This window comes from Takifugu rubripes, chromosome 13, assembly GCF_901000725.2.
Source record: "Takifugu rubripes chromosome 13, fTakRub1.2, whole genome shotgun sequence".
Taxonomy (NCBI): Eukaryota; Metazoa; Chordata; class Actinopteri; order Tetraodontiformes; family Tetraodontidae; genus Takifugu; species Takifugu rubripes.
Genome location: NC_042297.1, coordinates 14518945 through 14543653, shown reverse-complemented (window position 1 = coordinate 14543653; position 24709 = coordinate 14518945). Strand labels below are relative to the sequence as shown.

General features: G+C 44.0%; 1 protein-coding gene across 1 annotated transcript; it reads left to right on the top strand.

Moving 5' to 3' along the window:
* Positions 1–5645: 5645 nt before the first annotated feature.
* Positions 5646–22614, top strand: LOC101074868 (mothers against decapentaplegic homolog 3). Its single transcript, XM_003969638.3, has 8 exons — positions 5646–6387; positions 16491–16684; positions 16816–16950; positions 17174–17299; positions 18143–18355; positions 18465–18602; positions 18726–18870; positions 20441–22614. The coding sequence occupies exons 1-8, from the start codon at positions 6185–6187 to the stop codon at positions 20562–20564; spliced, it is 1278 nt and encodes a 425-aa protein (XP_003969687.1). The 5' UTR covers positions 5646–6184; the 3' UTR covers positions 20565–22614.
* Positions 22615–24709: the final 2095 nt, after the last annotated feature.

Here is a 24709-nt window from a genome sequence, read left to right as displayed (position 1 = left end):
CCTTCTCATCCACTTTAGTGTTTTTTAAGTGTGATGTGCGGTTGGACAAAATCATACAAATCACACAGATTTACAATTTCCTTAATGTATCTTGTTATCCGTCAAAGTCAGCATTTATGGTGGCAGTTAATCTCCATCAGAGAATTCATGTGAAAGATTGTCCAGAACTCTAATTATCTGGCTGCTTTTGATCGTTTTTTCTTCAGTCAGATTTACCCAGTAAGAGGAAATCTTTTAATTTAAATTACATCCGCTGTGATCGCGAAGCTTTGATGTAATAACACACATTGACCGCTGGGTGTTGCCATTAACTGTGAATGGAATGCAGGAACGTAAGAAACGAAGGTGTTGGGATACAAATGAAGAGTCTAATAAAAGATTTCTTTATACATCTTCATATGCATATACAAGATTTTGTACCACTTATCAATGTCCTAATTTTTATTTGTGCCCTGGTTTGAAGTTTTTGCTCATTCTCTTCCACTTAGTTAAATTACTACTCCTTAAAAATGCACTATTTAAGCAGTTTTTAGCTGTTTTTGCCTTTCTACTATTTTTCTCACCCCGACATGGAGTCACACCCCATTTTGTCTGACTCATTTCTGTTAGTAGAACCTAGTCTGATGTTTCATCCCCTGGTGTGTGTGATTGTGATATTATAAATTTGTTTTATCATACCAAGTCCTTTCAGCCGTTTTTCTTACAGAAATTATGGTGCGTGTGTGTGTGTGTGTGTGTGTGTGTGTGTGTGTGTGTGTGTGTGTGTGTGTGTGTGTGTGTGTGTGTACCCAATAGTCATCAGACATAATCAAGCTTCACATTTCTCTCAGAACATGTTGCAAAGCTCAGGACAAACAGGAGATCTTTGGTCACAGTTGTGTGTCATCTATGCTCTATCTCTCTATAGATGTTGCTGAAGGCTGTTGTGGATGAGTCACATGACTTCTGCTGACTTTACATTGACGTCCATTCAGATAAGGATTGGGTTTATAGTCCCGTGTACATTATCTGCCATGTCCCACCTTCTATCACCAGTATGAGCTGGATTCGCTGCCCTGAGCAGAGGTACCAATTATTTATATTGAAGATGGTGTCTCTGTGTTTTGATGTCATTAAACAACATTGATGTCATTGTGACATTTTTGTTGTTAGATGTTCTTTATGATCTGGCTCGGCATACATTTACAGTATACCTATTCATCTGTCTAAATAGTATTGAGTCTTCTCATCCTGTTACATGTTGAATAGTCACAGAGAGATGACTCCCACTGACTCTGACCTTGATAACATTTACTCGCTTTGTCCCAGACGCCCGGGAGTCCATTCTGAGTATCATGCGATCCTATTTCTTTATCCTGCTTCATGTTTGGACTGATTAACTGATTTATACCTGCAGCTGAATCAACATCCCAACAATCAGTTTTCCCTAAGTCCTCTGCTTTGGTTGTTAAATGGTTCCAAATGTCCGAAAGGGTCACGTATGGCATTATACCCAGAGTGCTACTTGCCTGTGCACATCATCCCAAACTGGATGACCTCAATTCAATATCCTGTCTGCTATCAATGAGATTATACAGGCATGCTAACAACAGGAAATTTGCTCTCAAAGGGATTGACCAACAGCCACTTACACTCAACCATGACTCAGAGGTAAGTCATGACAGCAGTGCATGTTAGTGCACCAAAAGGGGGGAGTTTTCTTTTTTTTTTTTTTTACACCCCAATGAAACTAAGGTATCACTGGGATTGTCCTGTGAGTCATAGTTTGACTGCAGGTGGAAACCTTGCAGTCTTGTTGTTGTTGGATTTTGGAAGAAGACACATCAGCAGATTCTCACAGGGTTGAGCAACACACATCTGACCCCGGTGCAACGCTTTGCAGCCACAGAACTCTCACTCTGGAGGATTTCCCTCTGAGGGTTGACCTCCTGGCCTGTCTTCAGAAACAAAGCTGAAATGTTCCCCTCCGTGAGGACTGTCAGAGTCAAGGAGTCAAGGCTCAAGTGCTTGTTAGTTTTAGATTCTGCCTATTTTAAACGGCCTGGTGTGTTTTTCTGTTGATGAGATCACAAGTAACTAGGTGAGTGTGAGAGAGCCGACCGGGAGGCAAAATGGATTTCTCCATGACTGCATCCACACAGATAGTTACAGTCCAGAAGTTAATTGATGGAGACATATTCAAAACTGACAATGAACTTTGAAATGAGTGTTTTTAGCTTTCATGGGATTATAATACATTATAGTAGATTGCATCAGAATTGCCGCATCTCTTCCGGCACAAAGCAGGGGAAGAACTTCTCATGCAGTGTGAAGTATGATAAAAAGACAGCACAGGGGCCATAGGCGGGCCACCACAAATTCTCCTTGCAAAGCAGAAAACACTTCATAATCACAGATTTTATTCCTCCCAGGCCCGGAACTAGAATATGTAATTACAGCATCTGTTAGTGCTCAGTGTGGACAGTTTGTAACATGAGCACGCTGTGAATTCCTGTCCAGAATAATAAATCTGCCTCAAACACCACACTGAAGAAAAAAGTATACTGATCTGCAGCTTTTCTATGGTGGATGTATCCCTCACCTGGATTGACAGTAAACGCAGCTTTTATAGGCGGTTTACGTTAACTCAGGCTGAAAGTGAGGATTTTGGTAAGTGACAGCTAATTATACCAGGAGAAGAAATCACAGTCTTCCTGTTATTCATATCACCCAGAGTTGTGCAACAGTCCACAGTTACAAAGGTTTTGTTATCCAGCCCACCAAGAATGACTGTTATTTTCTCTTTTAAAGGGGATTATCTGATATACCATAAGTATGCTCTTACAGAGATGAATCTGTGAACCTATTTTTGTCAGGGAGGACAACGACTGCCAGAGCAGCATAACGACTGCTGTGCAGCATATGCATGTGTGTGTGTGTGTATGTATGTGTGTGTGTGTGTGTGTGTGTGTGTGTGTGTGTGGGTGGGTGGGTGGGGAGGCGGTGTGGAACCTCTGGTACACCATGTGCTCGAATTGCTGTAGGAGCTGTCAGGAGGTGTTGAGCGATTGATGGCTTTCCCAGAGAGAAAACAAGGTGTCATGTTATTGCCAAAAAGACTTCTCAATGTTTCACCCTGAGCACTCCAATCATACACATCCATGAAATAACATCCACTTTTACTGGAGTGGGAGCTTGTATGAAAAACATTCAAACGCTGGATTTGAATGAAATCCCATAGCTGCCCTTTCTTTAACACTGGCAGTTTTGACACCTTCACAAATACGTGTAAATCTAAATCTTTCTTTACCATGTTATGTCCATTGTGGTTAAGTACATGCGCTTTATTTTGATGTTTCCAATTAACTGCTGGAACAAACCATTCCTCCAGTTCAATGCTAATGATTTGTGAACTCTCCCTTTATAGCCCACTATGTGTTATTGAAAGTGACACAGTATAATCAACAGATTATTTATTTATGTACTTACGCATTATGAAGGGTAAAGTAGATACGCTATAGAAGAGTATAAATGTTTAAATTCTACACCATCTGTTTTACATTTCAACATTTATGCAAACTATGAGGACAGATATAAAATCTGATGTTTAGGAGGGTCAGATTTTATCTATGCATTAGTTTATATAGTATAGGACATCTGTGTTCTTATCTCATGCATGCAGGGACTCCCATTTTTATTCTTCTAGAGTAGACAGTGAGACACCAGCTGACACACACCACACACATACACATACACACATACACGTACACACATACATGTACGCACGCGCATGGACTCTGGACCAAGTCCCCTGGGGTTGAAGTCAGCACAATGTCATTATCGTCCATCGGATTGTACGTGGCCGCTGCCCATTCAGTCTGGTTGACGTTCCTTTTGTGCTCAGTAATTCTTGTCTCAGAAGGCCCGCCCATGTTCACTCTGTCCTACAACCCCCCGCCCCACCCACGGCCCATCTGTAATCCCATCCCCCACCGTGCACCCCCACGTCTGCCCTCTCCCACCCCGCACTTCTCCAAAACAAACCAGCTGTCCTGGGCGGTTGTGTCCCTGGGGGCATAAACAGGTGTCGAGGGGCTTTGGCGTGTGACACATGGCAGCACGCAGATCTAACCTTTTTCCACAACCTGCCAATAGAAAATGTTGTGGATTTTACAGGTGAAACTCTGTTTGCCATTACTGACGGGAAGCTGTAGATGGCTAACGGAAAAAAAAAAGAAGGGGGGGGGGGCTTTAACACTTTCGGTGCTGTGAATGTTGGGGATTCTACCGGTTAAAATGCTTCCCATGACACTTTACTGAGCGTCCACAGCAACAACACACACCTTTCTTGTCATAACGAAGGAGACACCTTCAGGTTGCTTTGGTTAATGTCCAAAATACATCGCTGTAAACCTGAAATAGATAAAAGGAAAGCGATCTCACCCACTGATCCCACAGCCAAGAGTATTTTTAGCACAAACTACACACTGTGCACAGAGAAGGTGGAACTGCTGGACACAGGTCAATGTGCCTGTACACACATACCAAAATGTTAACCGCAGGTCGATGCTACTATTCATGCGTGAGTGTGATTTGCCAATGAGGGCAGGGAGGGTTTTCATCAGGAACTCTTACATTGCACAAGAGATAATACCTTAACCAGTTCAACAATTTTAAAAAACTTCGGGTCTTTTGCTTTAAAAATTGGAGTTTCATGGAAGCCCAGCGAGTGCACCATCCCAGCATCTTGCAGAGCATTGACAACTTTTACAGCTCTTTTCAAGCATTTGCAAACAACGGCAGTCTTTTGAAGTTCAAACAAAGGTGCCATCACTCGCAGGGCTGTGTGTCGGGCTGGGGCTCATATGTGATTCTGCATTCTGACTGAAGTGGAGTTCTGACTGTGCGTGTGGGGGTGCATCGCTGCCTGAGCACAGGTTGCGGTTTTAGTGGCACGGCCATGCTGCAACACACTACTCAACTGCCAATTTGAGTTTGCAGCACATGTCTGACAGGCTTGGACGTGCACTTGAATGTGTCTCAGCGTCTTTTATCACTTTCAGTCTTATCATAGCTCCTGAAATATTTGTTAGCGTGGACACAGCAAACCAGCAATTACTGTCAAATCGTAATTGAAGAACTTGACAACCCCATGTCTACAGGAATGTGTCCTAATTTACTGTTTGTCAAATGTCTGCTTGTAAAATAAATACAAGAAAAAGGAAAAAGTATTAGTGGGGAATTTGTGTTTTCCTCTCAGAGATAAAATTCTACTTTTTGTTACTGTTCTAAAAAAAATGAGCTTAAAAAGAGCTGCATGGCTTAACCCTGGGGACTTTCCAATATAGTTTTATGACATTAAATACAGTATCTTTTTCTGAGGAAGCAGTTGTTGTTTTTTACTAGTATCTACCTACCTACTAACTAAATACTAAAAAAAGATAAATACAAAGGGAATGACAACTAAGTTTCATGGAACCGGTGTAAACTAACCAACTGTTTTTCACTCTTACATAACCAAATCAAGTGATCTGTGCACATGTGGGATTGTGACAGCCAGGATGCATTTTTTATCTGCAAAGCAATAGCTGGGGGGAGGAAGAGGACTTGTGCAATATTATCACAGTAGTATGATTGGCCAGCTGCTCGGACTGGCCATTTTTCCACAGGTCTGCTTGAACAGAAGACTCTCAGCAGCAGCTCACCATTTGCATTTGATGCAGACTCTCAGCAGACTTCAGCCGGTGGACTCAGCACCGCGGATGGCTTTACACAAACTTTGCTAATAAAGATTTAGAGCATTCGGAGTGAAACGCGGAGGAAATCTCACATTGTTACTTCGACTATTTCTACAGTCGTGGCTTGGATCAGATTAAGACAGAGTGCGTTTATAGTAAAGCGGTTTTGTTTTTTGTTTTTATAAAAGTGCACAGGAACTAGGTTTGCTGGCGGAGGAAGACCGGAGCGCATAGGACTGCCTGTGCACGCAGTTCGCTGAGCTCGAGCTCGGCATTCGGAGTGCGGCAAAACTGACGTCTGAACTCCGGGATGAACCGGCCAGGCCTTTAATAAGCCACGATTGTTCGTTTTTAACGAAATAACGCTTCAGTTTTCACCCACTGGATCTCCAGACGAGTGTTTGTTCCCGGGTTTGTCCAAATCGACGGACTTCTCGACACTGGGAGGACTTTAGACTCAACTCAAGATGTCAATTTTGCCTTTTACTCCCCCCATTGTCAAGCGACTTTTGGGATGGAAGAAGGGAGAGCAGAACGGCCAGGAGGAAAAATGGTGCGAAAAGGCTGTCAAAAGCCTCGTAAAGAAGCTGAAGAAGACTGGACAACTGGACGAACTGGAGAAGGCCATCACCACGCAGAATATCAACACGAAATGCATCACCATACCGAGGTAACGGCGGTTTGAGCGCGTCGTTGGTGACCGTGAACGCAGCATCACGGCTAGCTGAGGTTTATAAGTCCGTCATTGCTTTCGCAGACCTTTAAACAATTAACCACTTTATCATCCCAAAACAACGCGCTTCTTTACGCTAACTGTGACATTCTTGCACTTGTGTGACATCCGTATTTCACTTAGGGCAGTTGACATTTCCTTTTCCTGCCTCGACATTACATAAAACTATATTATTGGGTTACTCTAGGCAGGCAGTGACACTGGACGGGACCAGGTCTGGCTCCAATAAAGCCAACAAATCACATGGAACCTCGCTGCTTTATGCAAAGCTTTGCACTTGAAGTGAAATGAGTAACACGAGTAGTTTTTGAGGTCAGATTTAGCATTCAGTCACGGTAATGGTGCTGAGGATGATGTTTAGTTTGGCCACCGAGTGTCCAGACGCATATACAAAGGCACAAATGGAGTCCAAGTTATATAACTTGGCCTTAATCTGGGACGTTGTGGTTTAGTGCGTAGGCGAAACTGGTAGCTGAGTCTCTCCATGCAGCCATTACTCTATACTGACGTTATTTACAGCAAATAACCTCCTCCTGGGTGGAGGAATTGGGTGTCCAGCACGGAAAAACCGCGATAGGGATCCGTCTCAGTTCTATTTCGCGTCTCCGAAAGTGTGTTTAACCCTGCACATGTTGCCCGAACAACACGGGAGCGTGAAGGCATCATTGGCAGTGACAGGAAGAGAAGGATGCGAAATTCTGCCTCCTCAACAGGCGACCAAGTTCAAGGGAAGAGCTATAAAGGCGTATTTCATACTTCTGTATCTGTTGCAGAGGCAGAACTGTGCATCCTTCTGTGCCCATCGATGCCATCAATGTGTGTGTGTGCGTGTGTGTGTGTGTGATTGTTGATTTACAATAGTTGCCTGTCAGTGGGTAGCATGCTGCTTTAGGAGGGAGGAGGGAAACAAACGGTGGTTACATCACACTAACAGAATGAGTCTGTTTTGGTCGTTTTTATCTCGTGGTACAGCTGCTATCATGAAAAAGAGGCCACAATACAAAATATTATGTTATGTCACCCACGGACGTTAGCTACGCTGAGCCTGGTGTCATGAAGACGTTTTTAAGCCGCCACATTTGAAAGACTGTTGTAGCTTGTTCCAATAAGTATTTTATAGGTGCGTCAGCTGAGTGGACTCAAATACTGTAGACAAACCACGTATTCTGCAAGGCCTCTATTATTAGTCGGAACACGGAGCAGCTGAACTGATCATTAATTGCTCAACCCTAAATACAAATTTTTGAGCTCCAGTCATTTATGAAAACACAAATTATTCCCAGCCCTCAGTAATTGCACTCTGAATAAAGACTCTCAATGCAGTCCAAAAGAATCTTTTCAACAACTCGAATGCAAACGTCTTATTTGTTATGAAAGGAGGAATGTATGTGGGCTGTGGCGGTAGCGATTCAGTCAAGGGTAACTCATAAAATGGGACCTCCAGCCGTTTTAATTATCTGATGCTTTGATGAAGATAATCACCTGTTGTGTGTGTCTGTACACCTTCAGTTGTTGAGTGTACGCCTGTCTCTGAATTATGAGTCCAACACAGCCCCGGTAATATGTCACCTGGGCTGTGTACTGAACAAACCTGCCGAAACAAATCCATCACAGCTCCGTTTATGCTGTTAAACATGTCACGTCTACATACCTGACTGTATATTTCCACCCTTTTCCCTTTAGCATGCAGCGCTCTTTGCACAGCAGCCTGAGCAGCGCATGTGTGAGCGGCACGCCGGGCGCTCCCACATTCTTGATTGCCACAAGTGTCCGTATCACAACATGCTCGGGCCTGAGCCCGTGTTCAGAGTTGAGCCTACCGGAAAGATGGATAATGATTGCTGTGATCCAGGTTTCGTATTTCTGGCACATAACACAGAGGGGAAGAGTGTATTAAGATGACCCCAGATCTGGTTGTCGGTGTGTGTTAACTGTCCCTCGAGAGCTGATGTACCTATTTATTCCCTGGTGATTTGACCCCATGACAGCAGCTGTCGGTGTCGACGGTTAGCTGAGCTCCTGTTTCCCTGATATATGGACTCCTTTATGAGGACGCAGGGCGCTGGATGAAGAAGACGCTGTCACACGTGTCTCTTTTTTTTCCTAATTTTAAAAGACGGATCGTGCATGTCTGCTCCATATGTTTACTGTGGAAATAAAACCTTTCCCCTTGAAACAAAATACTAGCTGTGAGCACAATTTCCATTCAAAGTTAGCAATGCATGCTTACCCATCATGCAGGTATACTAATGTCCTTGACTCTTTGGTCACTGCGGTTTTTATTTTCACTCGTTTTAGAATCGGTGAGAAAAGCATACGCTCGCGTCACAGCCCTGCTCAAACATTAGTCAGGCAGTAAACGGCGGTTGTGGGATTGTGGTGTTGACCCGTCCCTCCTCCCTTTCTCTTTCTCCTTGATCCTTCTTTAACCTCTTCCTTAAGTGTGATTTTTATTCTGAGTTATTCTCAAACATTGGCGTGTAAAGTGCGTCAATCCGTGACAGGTAGCTAGTTTCCAAGAGCTGAGGGGTGGATGTGAACTGTGGGCGCTTGAACATGAGGAGTGACTCACAAGCCCTTCCGTCTGCTTAGAAACACAAGCACATTACTCTCCGTTTGAGTTTGAAATTTATATTTGATGTCCAAATAAAGATTGAGTAGGGGCAGAGGTAAGTGTGGTTGGCTGGTCCCACAGAAAAGAGGAAACTTGATGGTGGAGACTCTTGTTAGCAATAGCTGCAATTTGGAAAAAATAAGACAAGACCAGAAAGGTCACCTGACTCAGGAGTGGGTCTCTCACACGGACAGCTGAGTCACTGTGATCCAAACAATCCTATATTATATTATATTATATTATGGATGAGAGACAAAACATTTCCACACACTATAATTTGAATTCCTGCATGTGCAGTAATCCACTGGCTTCCCCAGGCCGTCCTACTGTAAACTATGGAAATCCACAGCATTTCCTTTAAGTTTGAATAAAAAGTCCCCTAAAAGCAATTTGCACATTACTTAAAAGCATCCGCTGTTAGAACCCATCAGAGAAGAAGAATATTGTTAGCAAATTAAGCAGCGCAGCTGAAAAGTCTTCAAAAATGATTTGATTTGTGGGGATACGGATGTGAAAGGAAGGAGAAGACCAGAGAATCATCTGGAATGTAAAGGTTAGTCTGAGGTTAATGTGGTTTTTACATAAAGAAAATCCAAGTCTGGATGGAACTGGTTTGTTTTGCAGCTGTATAACGTTGACAGAAGTGTGTCTGCATGTTAGCATGAGTGCTGGTAGTTGACCTTTGATTCACAGTGTGGACACAAGGCTTCGCAAATTTATAAAAACAGAATGGTTTTATTGCGTTGTTGAAATCATGTAAAGTACGATTGGTGCGACGCGAAACGAGCATTAAATACGCACATTAAAAGAGACGCTGTGCTCAGCCGATTGAACCTTGTATAATAAAGGGCCGATAAAAGGACTAGAAACCAGAGCTGAAAGTGGGGTGTTATAGAGTGAAGCATGTCCAGAGTGTGTGTTGCGTGTGTGCCGTGTCCTGACGGAGGCGGGGGGAGCGGAGGCTTTAACTCTCTCGGAGGCTGAGCCCGTGCAGGGGAGCGCTTCTGTCTCGTCTGCACATTTCCCTCCTGGGAACAGTCTGATTCCAACGGTGACATGTCAGGGCAGGAAGGAGGAAGTGCTCAGACCCAGCGAGGGAAATAAATCATTGGAATGTTTTTCAGCTTGACTAATCAGAACTGTCATTAACCTGCGCTGACTCTGATCTAATGACTCAGCATTCCTTTGAGTTTGAGCATCTGTGATGTTGCAGTTCAATAAATCAGCTGTCACACATTCACATGAGTGTCAAAGCTCCTAATTTAATTTGGGGGATTTGAAGGGGAAGAACAGACTAGAAAACAAGATAATGATTGACTGTGTCTTGGAAGCTGAAGGTTATTAGACAGACTGTGGTTAATGCGGCTTTTTCACTAAAGGAAAGTCTAATACTCCTAAAAGAACTAGTTTGTTGAGTAGCCAGACAGCTGCTCAGCATCTGCAGAAGGTCGTCTGGCTGAGGGACGATGGCGGACATGACACTGCAGCTATTGTGTCCGGATCAGGACAGGAGCTGAGATTCTACCGCCTCACACGTGCGTGTGTGCTCTGATGTCATACCCCACATCTCCAGGACCAAACGGAGGACAGGCAGAGGAGGGCAAATGCGTATGCTGCTATTTCCACCCCGTTAGCGCACCATAATTACACATCCTGAAAAAGTGTTGAGTCATCACATTGGACACTCGCTGTTATTTGCTCACGGTAGTTGTTTGGTGGAACGCTGGTGCAGCAGATTTGCTTAACTGTACGTGAAAATGTCAGGGTGAGGACCCGAGTGTAAGAGGAGGCGTGAGCATTACACACACGCAACCGTCACCTCGGGTGAAGCCACTGCCATTTTCGGATTACTTTGGACTTTTACCTGCTTAAACCTTAAATAGAAGATGGTAAAAAAGCAAGATTTAACCCGACAATCAAGGTTTTCATGTCATTATCACAAACGTTTCAGTGAGCGTTTCAACAAGTGCTACATTTATTGTGCTGTTGTGCGGCTGTCTCTTCTTTTTTAATTGGTTTAAGCAAATGCACTCCCTCACCTCACTCCCTCGCCCGCTCACCCACCCAGGTAGGTGTCACACCTGAGTCATGCGAGACAGCATTGTTCTACAAGGACGTGCTGCGGATCAGAGAAACTATACGCGTCTGCGTGCTTGTCTGCTTTACCAATCAATAACCTAGATGCAGTGTTTGCCCCCCCCTTTTACAACAACTCCATATTTAAAATTAAACAAGCTTTGCTCTCCTAAGTGCTTCAGGTCTGCACGGAGAAAAAAATGTGTTCATTTACCAGATGACAAAGGTTAGAAGGTCGCGCATATTATATATTTAGAAGATAGAGTTATTGATGTGTGTGTGTGGGCATGTGTGCGTGTGCCTGTGGGTTAGAGAGAGAGAGATTAGTCAGCACAGAGGAATGTTCTCTCTGCCGGCTGGGGCCTTGAGGAGGGCGTCGGCTGCTGTTTGGTTTTCGGTGTGCATTGGGGTGGAGGAGTTTAGAGAGACGGCCCCGCTCCGGCCTGGCCCTCGTCTCCTCATTCTCTGCGGGGGAGTGAACATGCGTGCAAACACGCACGCTCATGTGTACACAGCCGACATGTTCAGCAGACAACAAGTCAGCCTTTGTACTCCTCTGGCCTCCACCAGCCACCGCTGCTGCTGCTGCTGCTGTGGGAAAATACCTTCATGTGAATGAGAGGATGAAGAAGGGGCTATATTGAGTCAGAAAGCTAGGTTTGTTGTTTAGAACCAGCTTTAGCTGCTGCTCAGCACCACCAGGAAAGAGCCTTAGAGGTGCTTCAAGCTTGATGCACCGACATCAGCATGAAACCAGTTCTGATGCTGCTATGATCTTTATCGAGTATTTCACTTGGTTTGTGGTTGCGCTTTTTTCTAAATGGAAAGATTTCTGGTATCTGAACAGTGAACACTGTTCCTTTTATCTTTCTTCCTGCATGATCAAAGCAATCGCTCTGTTTCCAACCAATCATCTCCATCTTGCAACTTGGACCTGCTGGTTTTCACACGTGTCATTTGCAGCACATCTGCCTGCTGACACGCTTATAAAGAGCTGAATAAAAATCTGTTCAGAATTATTTAGGCTGCTCTTCCTGCTCAGCTGTGCTTTCATTTAGAGCTCATAACGTTCTGCTTTCTGTGTGATATAGGGTTTTCTTTTGAATGTATATCATGATCAGACTGACTGACCAGAGTGATGTTATTGACTCAACCTTTGCCCAGAATGGTTGACTGTGCAATTTAATGCCGAATACAAACATGTCAATAAATGACATCGGAACCCTCTGAGATTCTTGCCAAATATGCATTTAGGCTCAATCGTGCGCTTCCGTCAGGCGTCAGAGTTTTCATCAAATATTGTACAGAACAGCATGTGCAGAAACCAGAGGTTCTCCCCTTTACTTGTTTGTCTTTGAGAATTGTTGTTCACCTCTCTGCTGGTTTCTTATTCCACATCAGGCCTCTTCTTGGTCCTCACACTTGCCTTTTCTCTCTCTTGATTTTCTTCCTTCACCACCACCCCCGGCTTTTGTAAGGAAAAGTAAAGTCTGATGGCTTTTCCAGAGGTTTGTGTGTGTGTGTGTGTGTGTGTGTGTGTGTGTGTGTGTGTGTGTGTGCGCGCGTGTGTGCGTGCGCTGGATAGAGAAATATTTAGACTTCTCCTTTCTCAAAATGCTGAATTCTATATATAAAAATGACAAAAGTCACAAATGAGCGATTAATTTACTCTTTTGAGATCGTATAAATGTATCTTAAGGATGGGATCCCATTAGAAGGCTGGTAGTTATTTATCCCTGACTGTACAGTGTCCTGGTTCATTTTAGAGAAAATAAATATCTAAATGAATATATATTTTAGGCTAATACATCATAAACAATGCAGCTTAAGACCATTAAAGCTCTTGTCTCTTATTTCCCAAACACTGGAAAAGTGACGTAAAGCCTGGAAGCTTAATAGGAACATCTAATAATATCTTGGCTCCAGTACACCTTTATCCCATTTTGTAGGTTTGTAATCTACAACAGAACCGTCCTCATTTTAAAAGTGAAAACCAAGCGTTTCCTCCGATTCCCTATACTGTGTTTACGTTAAACAACAACACAATAAGAGGTCAGCCAACCCAACAAAGGCATTCTGGGAGCGTTGAGTGCGTTGATATTAGATTAGATGGAGAACAAAGGAAATATCTGAACCCTTTATTGCTGCGTGCATCATGTTGGAGTTCTGTTAAAGTCTTCAAAACAGGACGGCAGCTCAAGGCTGGGTTTCAAATCTTCTGAAATGGATCTGAATCTCCACACAGTGTCTGAGGACTGCAGCTGCGCTTATGCTGCGCTAACGGTTGCTAATCTAACGGCCGTTAAGATCTAAGGACTCAATGAAGGCAGATATGGTCTGGTTACAACATACTGTACAGTGTTATTTTAAATGCCCAATAAAAATCTCAGCCAATTGGCTTAAACCTGAATGTACTTTAATCCGTCCAACACCTGGTGCTGTTTGAAAACCCGGAGCTGACAGGATAGGTTTCTGTCAAGATTCAGACTCAAACTTCATCAAACAATCCAGTTGAACCAGTTGGATGCTTGTCAGACCGACGCAGGGCCAGGTAGGTTAACCATTGCAATGCTGTGTGTTTATTATCTTTATTGCTGCGTATTTGAATGCTGAGATATCGTGTTCACTTGTCCATTGTCGCCCTCCTCCCCACCCTGACTGTGCGTTCATTGACTGGGATGTTTTCCCCCCCTTCTGTGTCGTCACCAAGTCTCTGGACCGCAGCCTCGTTGGTCAAGTCCGGGTTGTTTGTAGTCTTCACGACAGGCACAAAGGCCAGTTTGGCTCGACACTCCCACCCTCGCCCTTGGCTGGGATGGAGGCAGGGCAGCAGCATGGTGGGACAGACGGAGGAAGAGAAAAGGGGGGGTTGGAGGGCTGGTCGCAGACACTCTGAGCTGCCCTGAGCTGCTGAGAGTCTGCAGTGCCTATTGTCCAGCAGCACCCTCCTTTCTTTATCCATCGCCCACTTTGTCCTCCCCCTGCTGTTCTCCTATACAACAGATTGTGAGTGGGGGCCCTGATGTTGACATATTCCTCCAAGCACTTCATATGAACCATTTGAGTTTTAGGTTTTATAAAAAAGGAAGTAAATTGCAACCTGAAGACAAAAACTGAAGCTCCTCTTGTTTCTCAGTTTCCTGGCACTTTCCTGTTTCATTTATTCTTAGTTTTAACTTTAATGTAATGCAGGATGGCCGCGGTTAAGAGTATCTAGATAAAAGTGTGTTTGTTCAGCACTTGTTGCCAGTCTGAACGTACACAGTATATATGCTGTGCGTCAGAGAGTAACATGATGTTTGTTTTGACCCCACCCCCAACCCCGAGCTTTGTGAAGCTCAATCTGCTGTCTGTGTGTGTTTTATGAGTCAGCCTAACACACACGGGGGCCGTTTTCACCTCAACATCCATCTTGAGTGATACAAGCACACGTGCAAAGCTTTTAGGAGGCTTTTTTTTACCCAGACTTAATATACTTCTGCCAATGAGTTTCCTGTGAGTAGATCACATTTAGTGATGCGAGATGAGCCAAGGACTTGCACAGACGCACTAGAAATCTAGTTCTGCTTTTTCATGTTGACATGTGTTTCATATTTCTTATAAAACACCCTTTTTGCTAAGATGTTTGGTCAGATTAGCAAACATTTACCAGCTCTCCATGGTAGATATCTCTGTCATGTGAAGTTCAGGTTTAGCCTCAGAAGAAAGAAGAAAGTGATGAGGGATAGCATAAGTCAGTATGTTTAAATCCACAGATAAATCACTCAGAATTGGACTTTGGTATCTTTTGGTCCTTGTCCCAGTTTGTCCAGGTATGACAGGAAGGTGTACTCCTCCTCAGCCCTAGGATCGGCATCTTTTTAGTGGGTTAATACGGCCCACTTTCAGGTTGACCTATTACCTCACGTAATAAACAACTGGAGTCAGGTGGGAGACCGGCATTCTGAAACAAGACGGTGAACACAACAAGCCCGATTACTAATCACGTGTAAAAGTACTGACTGATGTTTAAGAGCTTCAGAAGCTTTCCCACCTGGAATCTGGAAACAGAGGCTGTAGAGCCCACTGTGAGACCCTGGAGGGTCCAGGCCTTGCAGGTGGCTCGCTGCAAAGATCACTCAAACTTGGTGTGAGACAGAGAACTGAACCTAAGAAAGCCACAGGCAACGTCCTGGAAAGGTGGGGGGGGGAGGTCCAAAAGTCCAGCCTTTGACACAAGGCTGGGACTGATCACCCCAGGCTGGATTTTCTAGATGAGAGTGTGTGATTATTAAAGACCTGAACCACCTAATGACTCCAGGTCCATCAGTGACCAGGTAGCACCATCATGTGTACATGAAGAACAGCGAATAATTGTTATTGAATTGGAAATGTGGCATGATTAGATGATCAAATTCAAAGACTGCAAACAATTGTGGAGCTAATGGCTGATGCAGCGGTGATTCGATTATAAACTGTGCAAAAATCCATTTATGTTTCATTTTCGTTACGTGATACTCAGGCTCCTCTGAAAACAGACGGGCTCAGAGACCGAGTGCACACACTTCAGAAAAGGAAGTCAGATACTTCTGAGTGCAGGGTGCAATAAGGCAAATGCATATATATGAGTGCTGCCTGTCGTGGGCACATCTTCATCTTAACCTCATGCACAGCTGAAGGATTAAATTACCGAAGCTCTCGTTGTCGCACCATCCAAGTTGTTCATGTTTATTTGCCCATTTTGTGTCCTGTTAATCATGTGCAGTACACGAATAGATGGCAAGAATCTTTTTTTGTCACTAAACTGAAGGCTGTTATGTTTGTGTGTGAATGGGTCGACATATGTTAGGCAATCTTGATGAGATGTATAAACTAAGAAATCCCTTCTTCCAACATTTACTGTTTCACTCCAATTTTAATGTGCACACAAATAAGTGAGTCACAAAAAGTTAAGTCATATGCTGCCTTCTGGATGTCCCAGGGTTGACCTCGAGGATGAGCCACTGAGCTCTCAGCTGAACTCTAAATGACCTTGTTTTTATTAATCAGACATTTATCCCCAATGGCCGTGTTGGGAGTATAATGCGTCCTAAAATAGTCACGATATAGCCTCCGGGTACCATTTCGTAAACATATAAGCATAGCTTGTGACATCATTGTTTGTTTGTTCTAGTGTGTAATTCCAGTGTACACAAAATAAGGACCATGCCACACTGTAGTGCAGTAAAAATATTGATTTTCATTTTAACAACAGCATGTCGGAAAGAAAAAACCATAAACATTAACTTCTAGAAATACAGTAGCAGCTACAAGTGAAACCATGGAATAAACAGACAAATCTATGCGGTCTGTCCCACATCCTTATCTGCAGGTCTCTAGATGGCCGTCTGCAGGTGTCCCACAGAAAAGGCCTTCCCCACGTCATCTACTGCCGTCTGTGGCGATGGCCTGACCTCCAGTCCCACCATGAGTTGCGGGCGGTGGAGCTGTGCGAGTACGCCTTCCACACAAAGAAGGATGAAGTGTGTGTTAACCCGTACCACTACCAAAGAGTAGAGACACCAGGTGAGGCATCCCACAGTGGGTTACTTTTGTCTTGGGACATATTTTCTGGATTGATGTCGTGTTATTACATGACGATGCCTTTTAGAGGAGACTGCTAAAGGGATGTTTTTGTCTTCTAATCCACGTTATAGTGCTGCCACCAGTGTTGGTGCCCAGACACACAGAAATTCCCAGCGAGTTCCCAGTTCTGGATGACTACAGCCATTCAATCCCAGAAAATACCAATTTCCCTGCTGGCATCGAGCCACATAGCAACTACATCCCAGGTAGGATTCATTACAGGAGTCACCCACTGTCAGGTGCCCCTTTCTAATCATCATGTTTAGCTCGGCTTGCAGTTATTTCTATAGATCTGTTTATTTATTTTTTCTTATTTTCCTCTTTGTGTTTTTGTCAGCTAGCTTCTGTAGGATCCCACCCCCACATGCAACAGATGGAATCTTTCCACTAAAGTGTTTAACAGGATGTGCGTGTTTGTTTTTGTCTTAGAAACGCCACCACCAGGCTACCTCAGTGAGGATGGAGAGACCAGTGATCACCAGATGACTCACAGCATGGACACAAGCTCCCCGAATCTGTCACCCAATCCTGTTTCTCCCACACACAGCAACTTAGGTATGGACTCTGTTTGTGTGAACATTCCTCTCCCAGATAAATGTTTGTCTCTGTCCTGTGGGAATCTGCTCTTGGTTTAATTCCATTTTTGTAAGAGGAAATAACACGATGAAAGAAGCCTTTGTTGCCGTTGCACCATGTGTGCTGTATTAAAGGCCCAGACACTATTTTAGACCACACGGACATCACTGAAAACATCCTGATTCTGTTTTATCAGGGTTAGAAAACATGAAGGGGTTTTGGCCACAGATTAACTTGTGGGGGAAAAGATCACATTGGTGCCATTAGCTGTGCTGTCCAACCGCGGTCAGGACCTCAGTGCCAAGGACAGAGAGGAAAAAGAAAGAAAATTATTACCAGAACCAGTTGAAGTTACTGAAAATTATCATGGATAAATCTGCAATTTGACAATTTAGACCCTGGCGTTCCACCAGTGAGGTTCGAGTTTCCACGTTTTTTCTGGTAAAGGCTTCTGGGAAATAGATTTCTTGTTCAAGCCTCTGCTGATATTTTCTTTGGTACAGCACCAGGACAGTCAACATTAGGTCCTTTTTTGATCCACGTTTTACCCATTTTATATCTTCCTTGGGTTTTTTTTTCCAATTGAGTTTTCTTTCTCCCCGTCCTGCAGTCGTATTTCACCCTGTTAATGTTGGCTCACATCCTCTTCTGCCTGTTTGATTTCTTCAGGCATTAGATTTATTATTGATTTGCACATTTAAGTCTTCTCACGTCTGTCTTGCCAGCCGTAGTGAAGCACTATATTCTTAAATTGTGGTTTTACTGTATATTTTTTCATTTGCTTAATAGAAATTGCATGTTTCTTTTTCCAATTTCTGCCAGACCTTCAACCGGTGACATACTGTGAGCCGGCCTTCTGGTGCTCCATTTCCTACTATGAGCTGAACCAGCGGGTTGGAGAGATCTTCCACGCCTCACAACCCTCGCTGACGGTGGACGGCTTTACAGACCCTTCCAACTCGGAGCGTTTCTGTCTGGGCCTGCTGTCCAATGTGAACCGCAACTCTGCTGTGGAGCTTACACGCAGACATATTGGTACGACTCCACTCATGTCACCTCTGCAGAAGTCATTTAAGCCCCATTTCAAAGTGCCTCGGTGTGACGTCAGTTTCTAACGAAGTGTCGTTATTGTGTTTTCCTCAAGGCCGTGGAGTGCGGCTGTATTACATCGGAGGGGAAGTGTTTGCCGAGTGTCTCAGTGACAGCGCCATATTTGTGCAGAGCCCCAACTGTAACCAGCGCTACGGCTGGCATCCTGCCACCGTCTGCAAAATCCCCCCAGGTGAGTCAAACACAAGAGTCGCAGTCCTTTTAGCCTCTCTGCAGCGTTCCCTCCCACTGCGTCTTCTTTGCACACGAGGGTGTGGCGTCATTTACAGTAACACGTGTTGTTTGGTCCCTCCAGGATGTAACCTGAAGATCTTCAACAACCAGGAGTTTGCTGCTTTACTGGCACAGTCGGTCAACCAAGGCTTCGAGGCCGTGTACCAGCTCACCAGGATGTGCACAATCCGCATGAGCTTCGTCAAAGGCTGGGGAGCCGATTACAGGTGAGCTGCTGCCACAGGGGGCCTTTGTGTCAGTGACAGTGGTTTGGTTGGTAACTGTGAACGCGGGAGGAACTACTGAGCTATTAAACCAGGACTCTCAGCAACGTTAGGCGTGTCAGGCAAGGATCCTTTTATTATGAAGATATTCACATAAACACAGACAATTTAAACAAGCAGAATGTGAGTCACATCCCACATCTGCTCACACTCCAACAATTCTGGCGCATGACATCAGCCGCTCCTCGTCAATAAAAGCAGGCCAGTGTTGGTACTGCCGACCTGTTTAAGCAAATACACATGTGCCCTGTCACGACGTGTCAGACTTTCCTTCTTCTGCCCCCTCCCGGTTTTCCATCTAGTCTGACTCACTGATAGTAAGAAAAAAACAGAGGTGGAATAAAAGTGGAGCAGAAAGTTGGCACGGCTCGGGAGAGTTTCCTCCCAAGGGAAAACCTTTGTGTGATTGCTCACCAGTCCTCTCCAGACCATATCCTCACATGTGGAGCCGTTTAAAAAGAGGATTTGGGTTATTGAACCAGCCAGTCTCTCCATCTCCATTTGTATACTCGACTCTTTATAGTCCAGTTATCCTCTGTGGTGTAAAAGATTAGATGTGTGACAACAAGGAGGATACAATTTTCTCCTGTTTTTATCCCCATTAGCTGAGGGATAACAATATGTTCCAGATCTGCTAAGCCTGAAATCTGCCGCCATGTCTACATATCAGTCTACGCGACTGTCTGGTGTCAGACCTGATTTGTGTCAAGAACAAAAGCCGCCAGTGACAGAGAACGCACATGGCCAAAAATGTCAAGGTTATCGTGGGTGAGGCTCACAAACCACAGGCTGTTGTGGAAATACCATCCAGCTTTTTTACAACGCACAACCTAGAATTTGCACTTTGTAAAACAGGTTTAACAGTGTTTTTATGCTGTTCAGCAGTAACTGGTGACGGCTTCAGTCCTTTTTGGAAGAAATGACATGAGGTTTTTCTGATGACTGTATTTAGTGAAGAACTATGGAAATCACTTGGTTGGAATCCTGGAACGTACTGCGTTTTCTATAGCTTTCCAGAAATCATCTGGGGAAAAAAAGGCTTTATTCCCTGAAAGTGAACGACAAAAGGAAAGAACATTAGCAGCATTTTTGCACAGTCTGAACATTTTAGAGGACTGATTGCAAAAGAGTTTTGTACATTTGTACGTCGAGGTTAAACACACTGAACAGCAACTTAGCTTTATAATTAGCTTCTCCATCGAGCGGTGTCTTCCTACCTGGAAGGTTTTTTAAGGAGGAAGCTGATACACGGATGCTTGTAGCCAAACGGAAGAGGAGGGTTTGCGTTAGCCTATAAAGCACACAGCCTGAGGGGCCGCTGCACTTTCTCTCTTTGATTGCTCCTATTAGCTTTGACTGGACGGAAAATGCTTCTGATTTTCAAACCGTTGCCTTTTTGATCTGAGCTTCACACACACAATGTGACAAGTTTGACCCATATGTATAAGGACAGTAGTGAATTAGTCCCAGAAACACCTGTGTCTGTAACTAACATCTGGTTCTGCTCTCCCAGGAGACAGACGGTAACCAGCACCCCCTGCTGGATCGAGCTGCACCTGAACGGCCCCCTGCAGTGGCTGGACAAGGTGCTCACACAAATGGGCTCCCCGAGCATTCGCTGCTCCAGCGTCTCTTAACCCTTTCATCCACCTACTTCCTGTCTGTCTGAGGTCTCCGTTGCTAAAAACACACAACCTGCAAACAAAACCGCTTCACCAGTACAGAAGATTTCCTCACTGCCCCTTCTCTCAGCCACTTCTCCCTTCCCTCCCACCCGTAGCACTTTTAAAACCTGTTGGTTGTGTAATAAGGGGACAAGTGCAGTAAAGCAGTGAAATGTTATTAAGATTTCTACAGTCTGTCCAAAAGTTTTCCCTTTTTTATGTTCTTGCATTAAAAGGCAAGAGAGCCTGCAGCCATGATCGGAGGCTCTTTTCATTTAAAATATTGTTATTTCATTTACTTTCATTTACATTTTTTATGTTTTTGTACAGATTTTTAGCTCAACGGTGTTTTTAAAAAAGTGTAAAGCATGTGTAAGATCATGTTAAATGCATTTCACATGACATTTTCTCTCTATAGTCGGGCATTTGATTCCTTATGAAGTAATTGAAAATGTGAGGCAGTGTTGATCTAATCATCTCTGCAACCCTGTGGAGAGAAACATGCATCATGTTCAGGTTGCTGCTGTCGCGTGCAGCTGACGGCATTCTGACCAGACACTAATGTGTGCTGGAATCAGTTTTCAAAATACAGGAGATACTGCACATCTGTTGACACATATTTAAGTACTTAAACTTCAGATCTCATGAGGGGGGGGGTGATGCACTTTGTGAAATGTTGCCGTTCAACAATAGCGTTGAACTACAGCAGCAGTTGTAGTTCCCAGCTGGAACCGTTCTTGTGTTTTTAATGCTTCTGCGTCAGTGTTATGATGCAGGGAGCTGGTTTTTTTTTGGCATTTTCCTTGAAAACATCTCGTACAACTGCACTATTCTGCAAAGGTAGAGAGAAGAAGCTGTCCAGAGGAGGGTGGGTCTTCTCTCCCTGCAGGTCATAGTATCAGTCTTACAGCAGCCATCGGGGATATAGACGGTTTTACTCAGGACAGTAAAAAATGCTGCATTATGTGCAGAAAGCTTTGAACAGGACAGATGCACGCGGGTCTTGAAAGGCTGTTTTGATACAGAGTATTTTTATAGGAAATGGAGGCGATAATGCGGCGGCGCCTTCATCCATTTTGAGTGTTTTTACTCAATGTGGCAGAGAGAATTCTGCTGGCGTGAGGAAATTTACCTTGTGTTCATCACCTGTAGATGCAGCGCAGCTTTTTACAAAGGGAAAGATTTAGATACTCGGAGGCATGTAAATAATTTTTTTTTTTAAAGCTCTGCGTATGTAGCCTACATACATGTATTATTAAGTGACCATTAGCCTTTATAATGTTAATGGTTTTCTACACAGACGAACAAAAGCTCCAAAATAAACCCCGAGGTTGAGTATTGAGAAAAGCTTTGTCTCAGCTTTGGTCCCGTTTCCTTTGAGCCACCCGCTGATTTCCTTCTGGTTCTGGAAGACCGGACAAAGACTCAGTGGCTGAACTTGGACCAGACCTGCGTTTGTCTCATTGTGCTTATTTACATTAACCGTTTTTTTTAATGCTAAAGCTAGCCCAGCGGTGCTAATCTTTAACATTTTAGGGACTCGAAAGAACCACAAAGCCATATATTTCCCTTTTTCTGTTTTTTTTCTGTTTTTTTTTTTTTTTTTTCAATTTTGCGTGTGTATAGAATTCCGATCAAAGTTAAATAATTGTGGTGCGAGTTTGTTTCAGAAACAGTAGCATCTACAAATCTGAGACAAGGCGGCTCTGTTGAGCGCAGCACTCGTCATTATAATGGGCTCTTAAATCCTGTGGTCAAAGTAATTACCCAGTTGGGAATATTTGTCATTTTTATAAGCTCTCCAATTTATAATGCTTGCTCTTTCTCCCCTTTCTTTCCACCATCCTAGTCATTAGCTGTGATTAATGTTTCTCTGATCTCAGTTGGTCTTTTTAGATGTCTGCTATGAAATGACGCCCTTTCATTTTCTCTGCCTATGAAATATGATTGATGTGATGCTTTATATTTTTTGTTTATTGTTGTCGTCTATGAATAAAGTATATATCTGTGTGGTGATACCTGAGCCCCGACTGGCCGTGTGTCGCATTTGTTCCCTGAAATGAGTCGGATTCAAATCTCAACTTTCATTTTTGTTTTTTATCACCTTGTGTACATGTGTATGAAGACGGTTATTACAGACCTCGCTGGAGACGTTTCACTAAGACTCTTCTTCTCTAGTTTGGGGTTTTCCAGGTCTGTGGTGGAGGGTTTGGAGGCGTCCTCGGGAGCAGACAGAAACGGTAATTACAGGCCTGAACCAGACGCACTCTTGTTTCTAAGCGACCAGTTCATACAGACCATAACTCTCCGTGCTCCCGAGGAGGCTTGATGTGGCTTTGAATATGAATGAAGGCTTTATTGTCGCGTCCTGGAGGACAGGTTTTACATTCTGCAGGAGCGACGATGAAGGAGAACATCGATCGTTCAGAGGAAACAGTTCAAACTTTGTTCCACCTCGGGAAGAGAACGTCTGGATGGGTCTGCAGCCGTGCGCTACCTTTGCAGAGCGCCTCCGCCGTGCGCGAATACATTCAATGAAAGCCGGCTTTACATTACGTCTCCTGCTGAGCTGTGCATGAGCCCCGTTCCAGACGACTCTGGGACTGAATAATTAAATTTCACGGTCAGCAGGGGAGTCAAACACGGGGCAAATATGAATCATTGATTTAAGTGTTGGAGCTGGTCCTGCTCACACCGACTCAAAGCCTCTCCACAGCAAGTGCGATCTGTCCCTGCTGATGCTATTTGAGTCATTTTTAAAATGTCGGTGCCATTGTAGAATAAAACCCAGAATCCTTGGCTGAAGAAAATTTAACTGGACTTCCTTTAGTGTATCTAAGAGGCTTTTTCAGTTCTAAATGAACTGGTTGGAATCCCACAGTTATAAGTACTGGGCTGGTTTACAGAATTTGGTCATTATTGGTCATTTGCATTATTAAATGTTCATGTTTTACCCAAAGAAGAAAGGTTTGGAAGAGGAGTAAAAGAACCATCACAGAACAGAGGAGGCTAAATAATAAATAATATGTAAAGTAGAGCAAGGAAGCAACAGTTTAAGCCCAATGCTGCCCCCTGCTGGTCACACTAATCAACATCACTTCAGCCCTGTCAAACATACCAAAAATACAATTTGCGGAGTGTTTTTAAGCAAAGAAGCGTTGACTCCAAGAATAAGACATCAGTAACTCTTCACAGAGTTTGAGTTAAAGTGCATTTAATTAGGAAAGCTGACGAGCATCACCACTGGCCTATATATGTAATAACTATATATTTGTTAAGGAAGAGGTTATTTTAATGTTGGTGAGATCAAATGAAGTTCTGGGCTTTGTTTACACTTCATGCTGATCAGACCCCATCACTTGTGCTCCACTGATGGAACCCAGGGTTGAACGAACCCTCATGTGTGAAGGTCACCCAGGAACAGGTGTTGACAGCCACAACGAATCCAACAAAGGTCACGTTAGTTACGTAACCTCCCCTCGTTTCACCTGGTCTTCATGTCTCTCCTCCAACTGTCGCCCTCCCAGCATTATTTGGCTGCAGGGTGATTTCGCCTCAACGTTACAGCTGTTTCTGCACAGCGGAAGCAACATCAAGATGGGCACCAAGCTTCCAAACTGGCTGCTGCTGGCCCTCTGCCTAAAACTCCTCTCTCTCTCTCTCTCTCACACACACACACACACACACACACACACACTCACACACACACACTCTCACACACCCCTACACATCACCCACAAGTATATTGAGTCCTGTTCATCCATATTCAGTATTACAATGAGAATATTCTCCTCTGCATTCTTCTTGAAGTGGATCTGAAATGATCTCTTAAAAGTAAAGACCTCTGCGGAGAATGTCGACACTGAAGTCCAAACTAAGGGGAGGAAACGGAACGATCGCAAACCGAACAGAGAGGAAAAGAGAAGTGGCAGCGAGGGAAACATATTTACTGACATCCATGGGCTGTCAGCGCTCTGATTAATGGTGGTTGGAATCCCTGCCTGGTGAAAAGGTGTTGTTGGGGTGTAGAAAAAGCCCAGCCGCTGACCTAGAACTAATAGCATTCGACTTGAACAAGCTGTCCGACCTGGCAGAGAACAGGTTCTGCTGCTGCTGCT

Excerpts from the sequence above, each read along its gene's own strand:
- LOC101074868 (XM_003969638.3), top strand. The coding sequence starts at position 6,185 with ATGTCAATTTTGCCTTTTACTCCCCCCATTGTCAAGCGACTTTTGGGA. Across the intron at positions 6,388-16,490 it reads AAATGCATCACCATACCGAG|GTCTCTAGATGGCCGTCTGC; the intron begins GTAACGGCGGTT and ends CCTTATCTGCAG. Across the intron at positions 16,951-17,173 it reads ACATAGCAACTACATCCCAG|AAACGCCACCACCAGGCTAC; the intron begins GTAGGATTCATT and ends TTTTTGTCTTAG.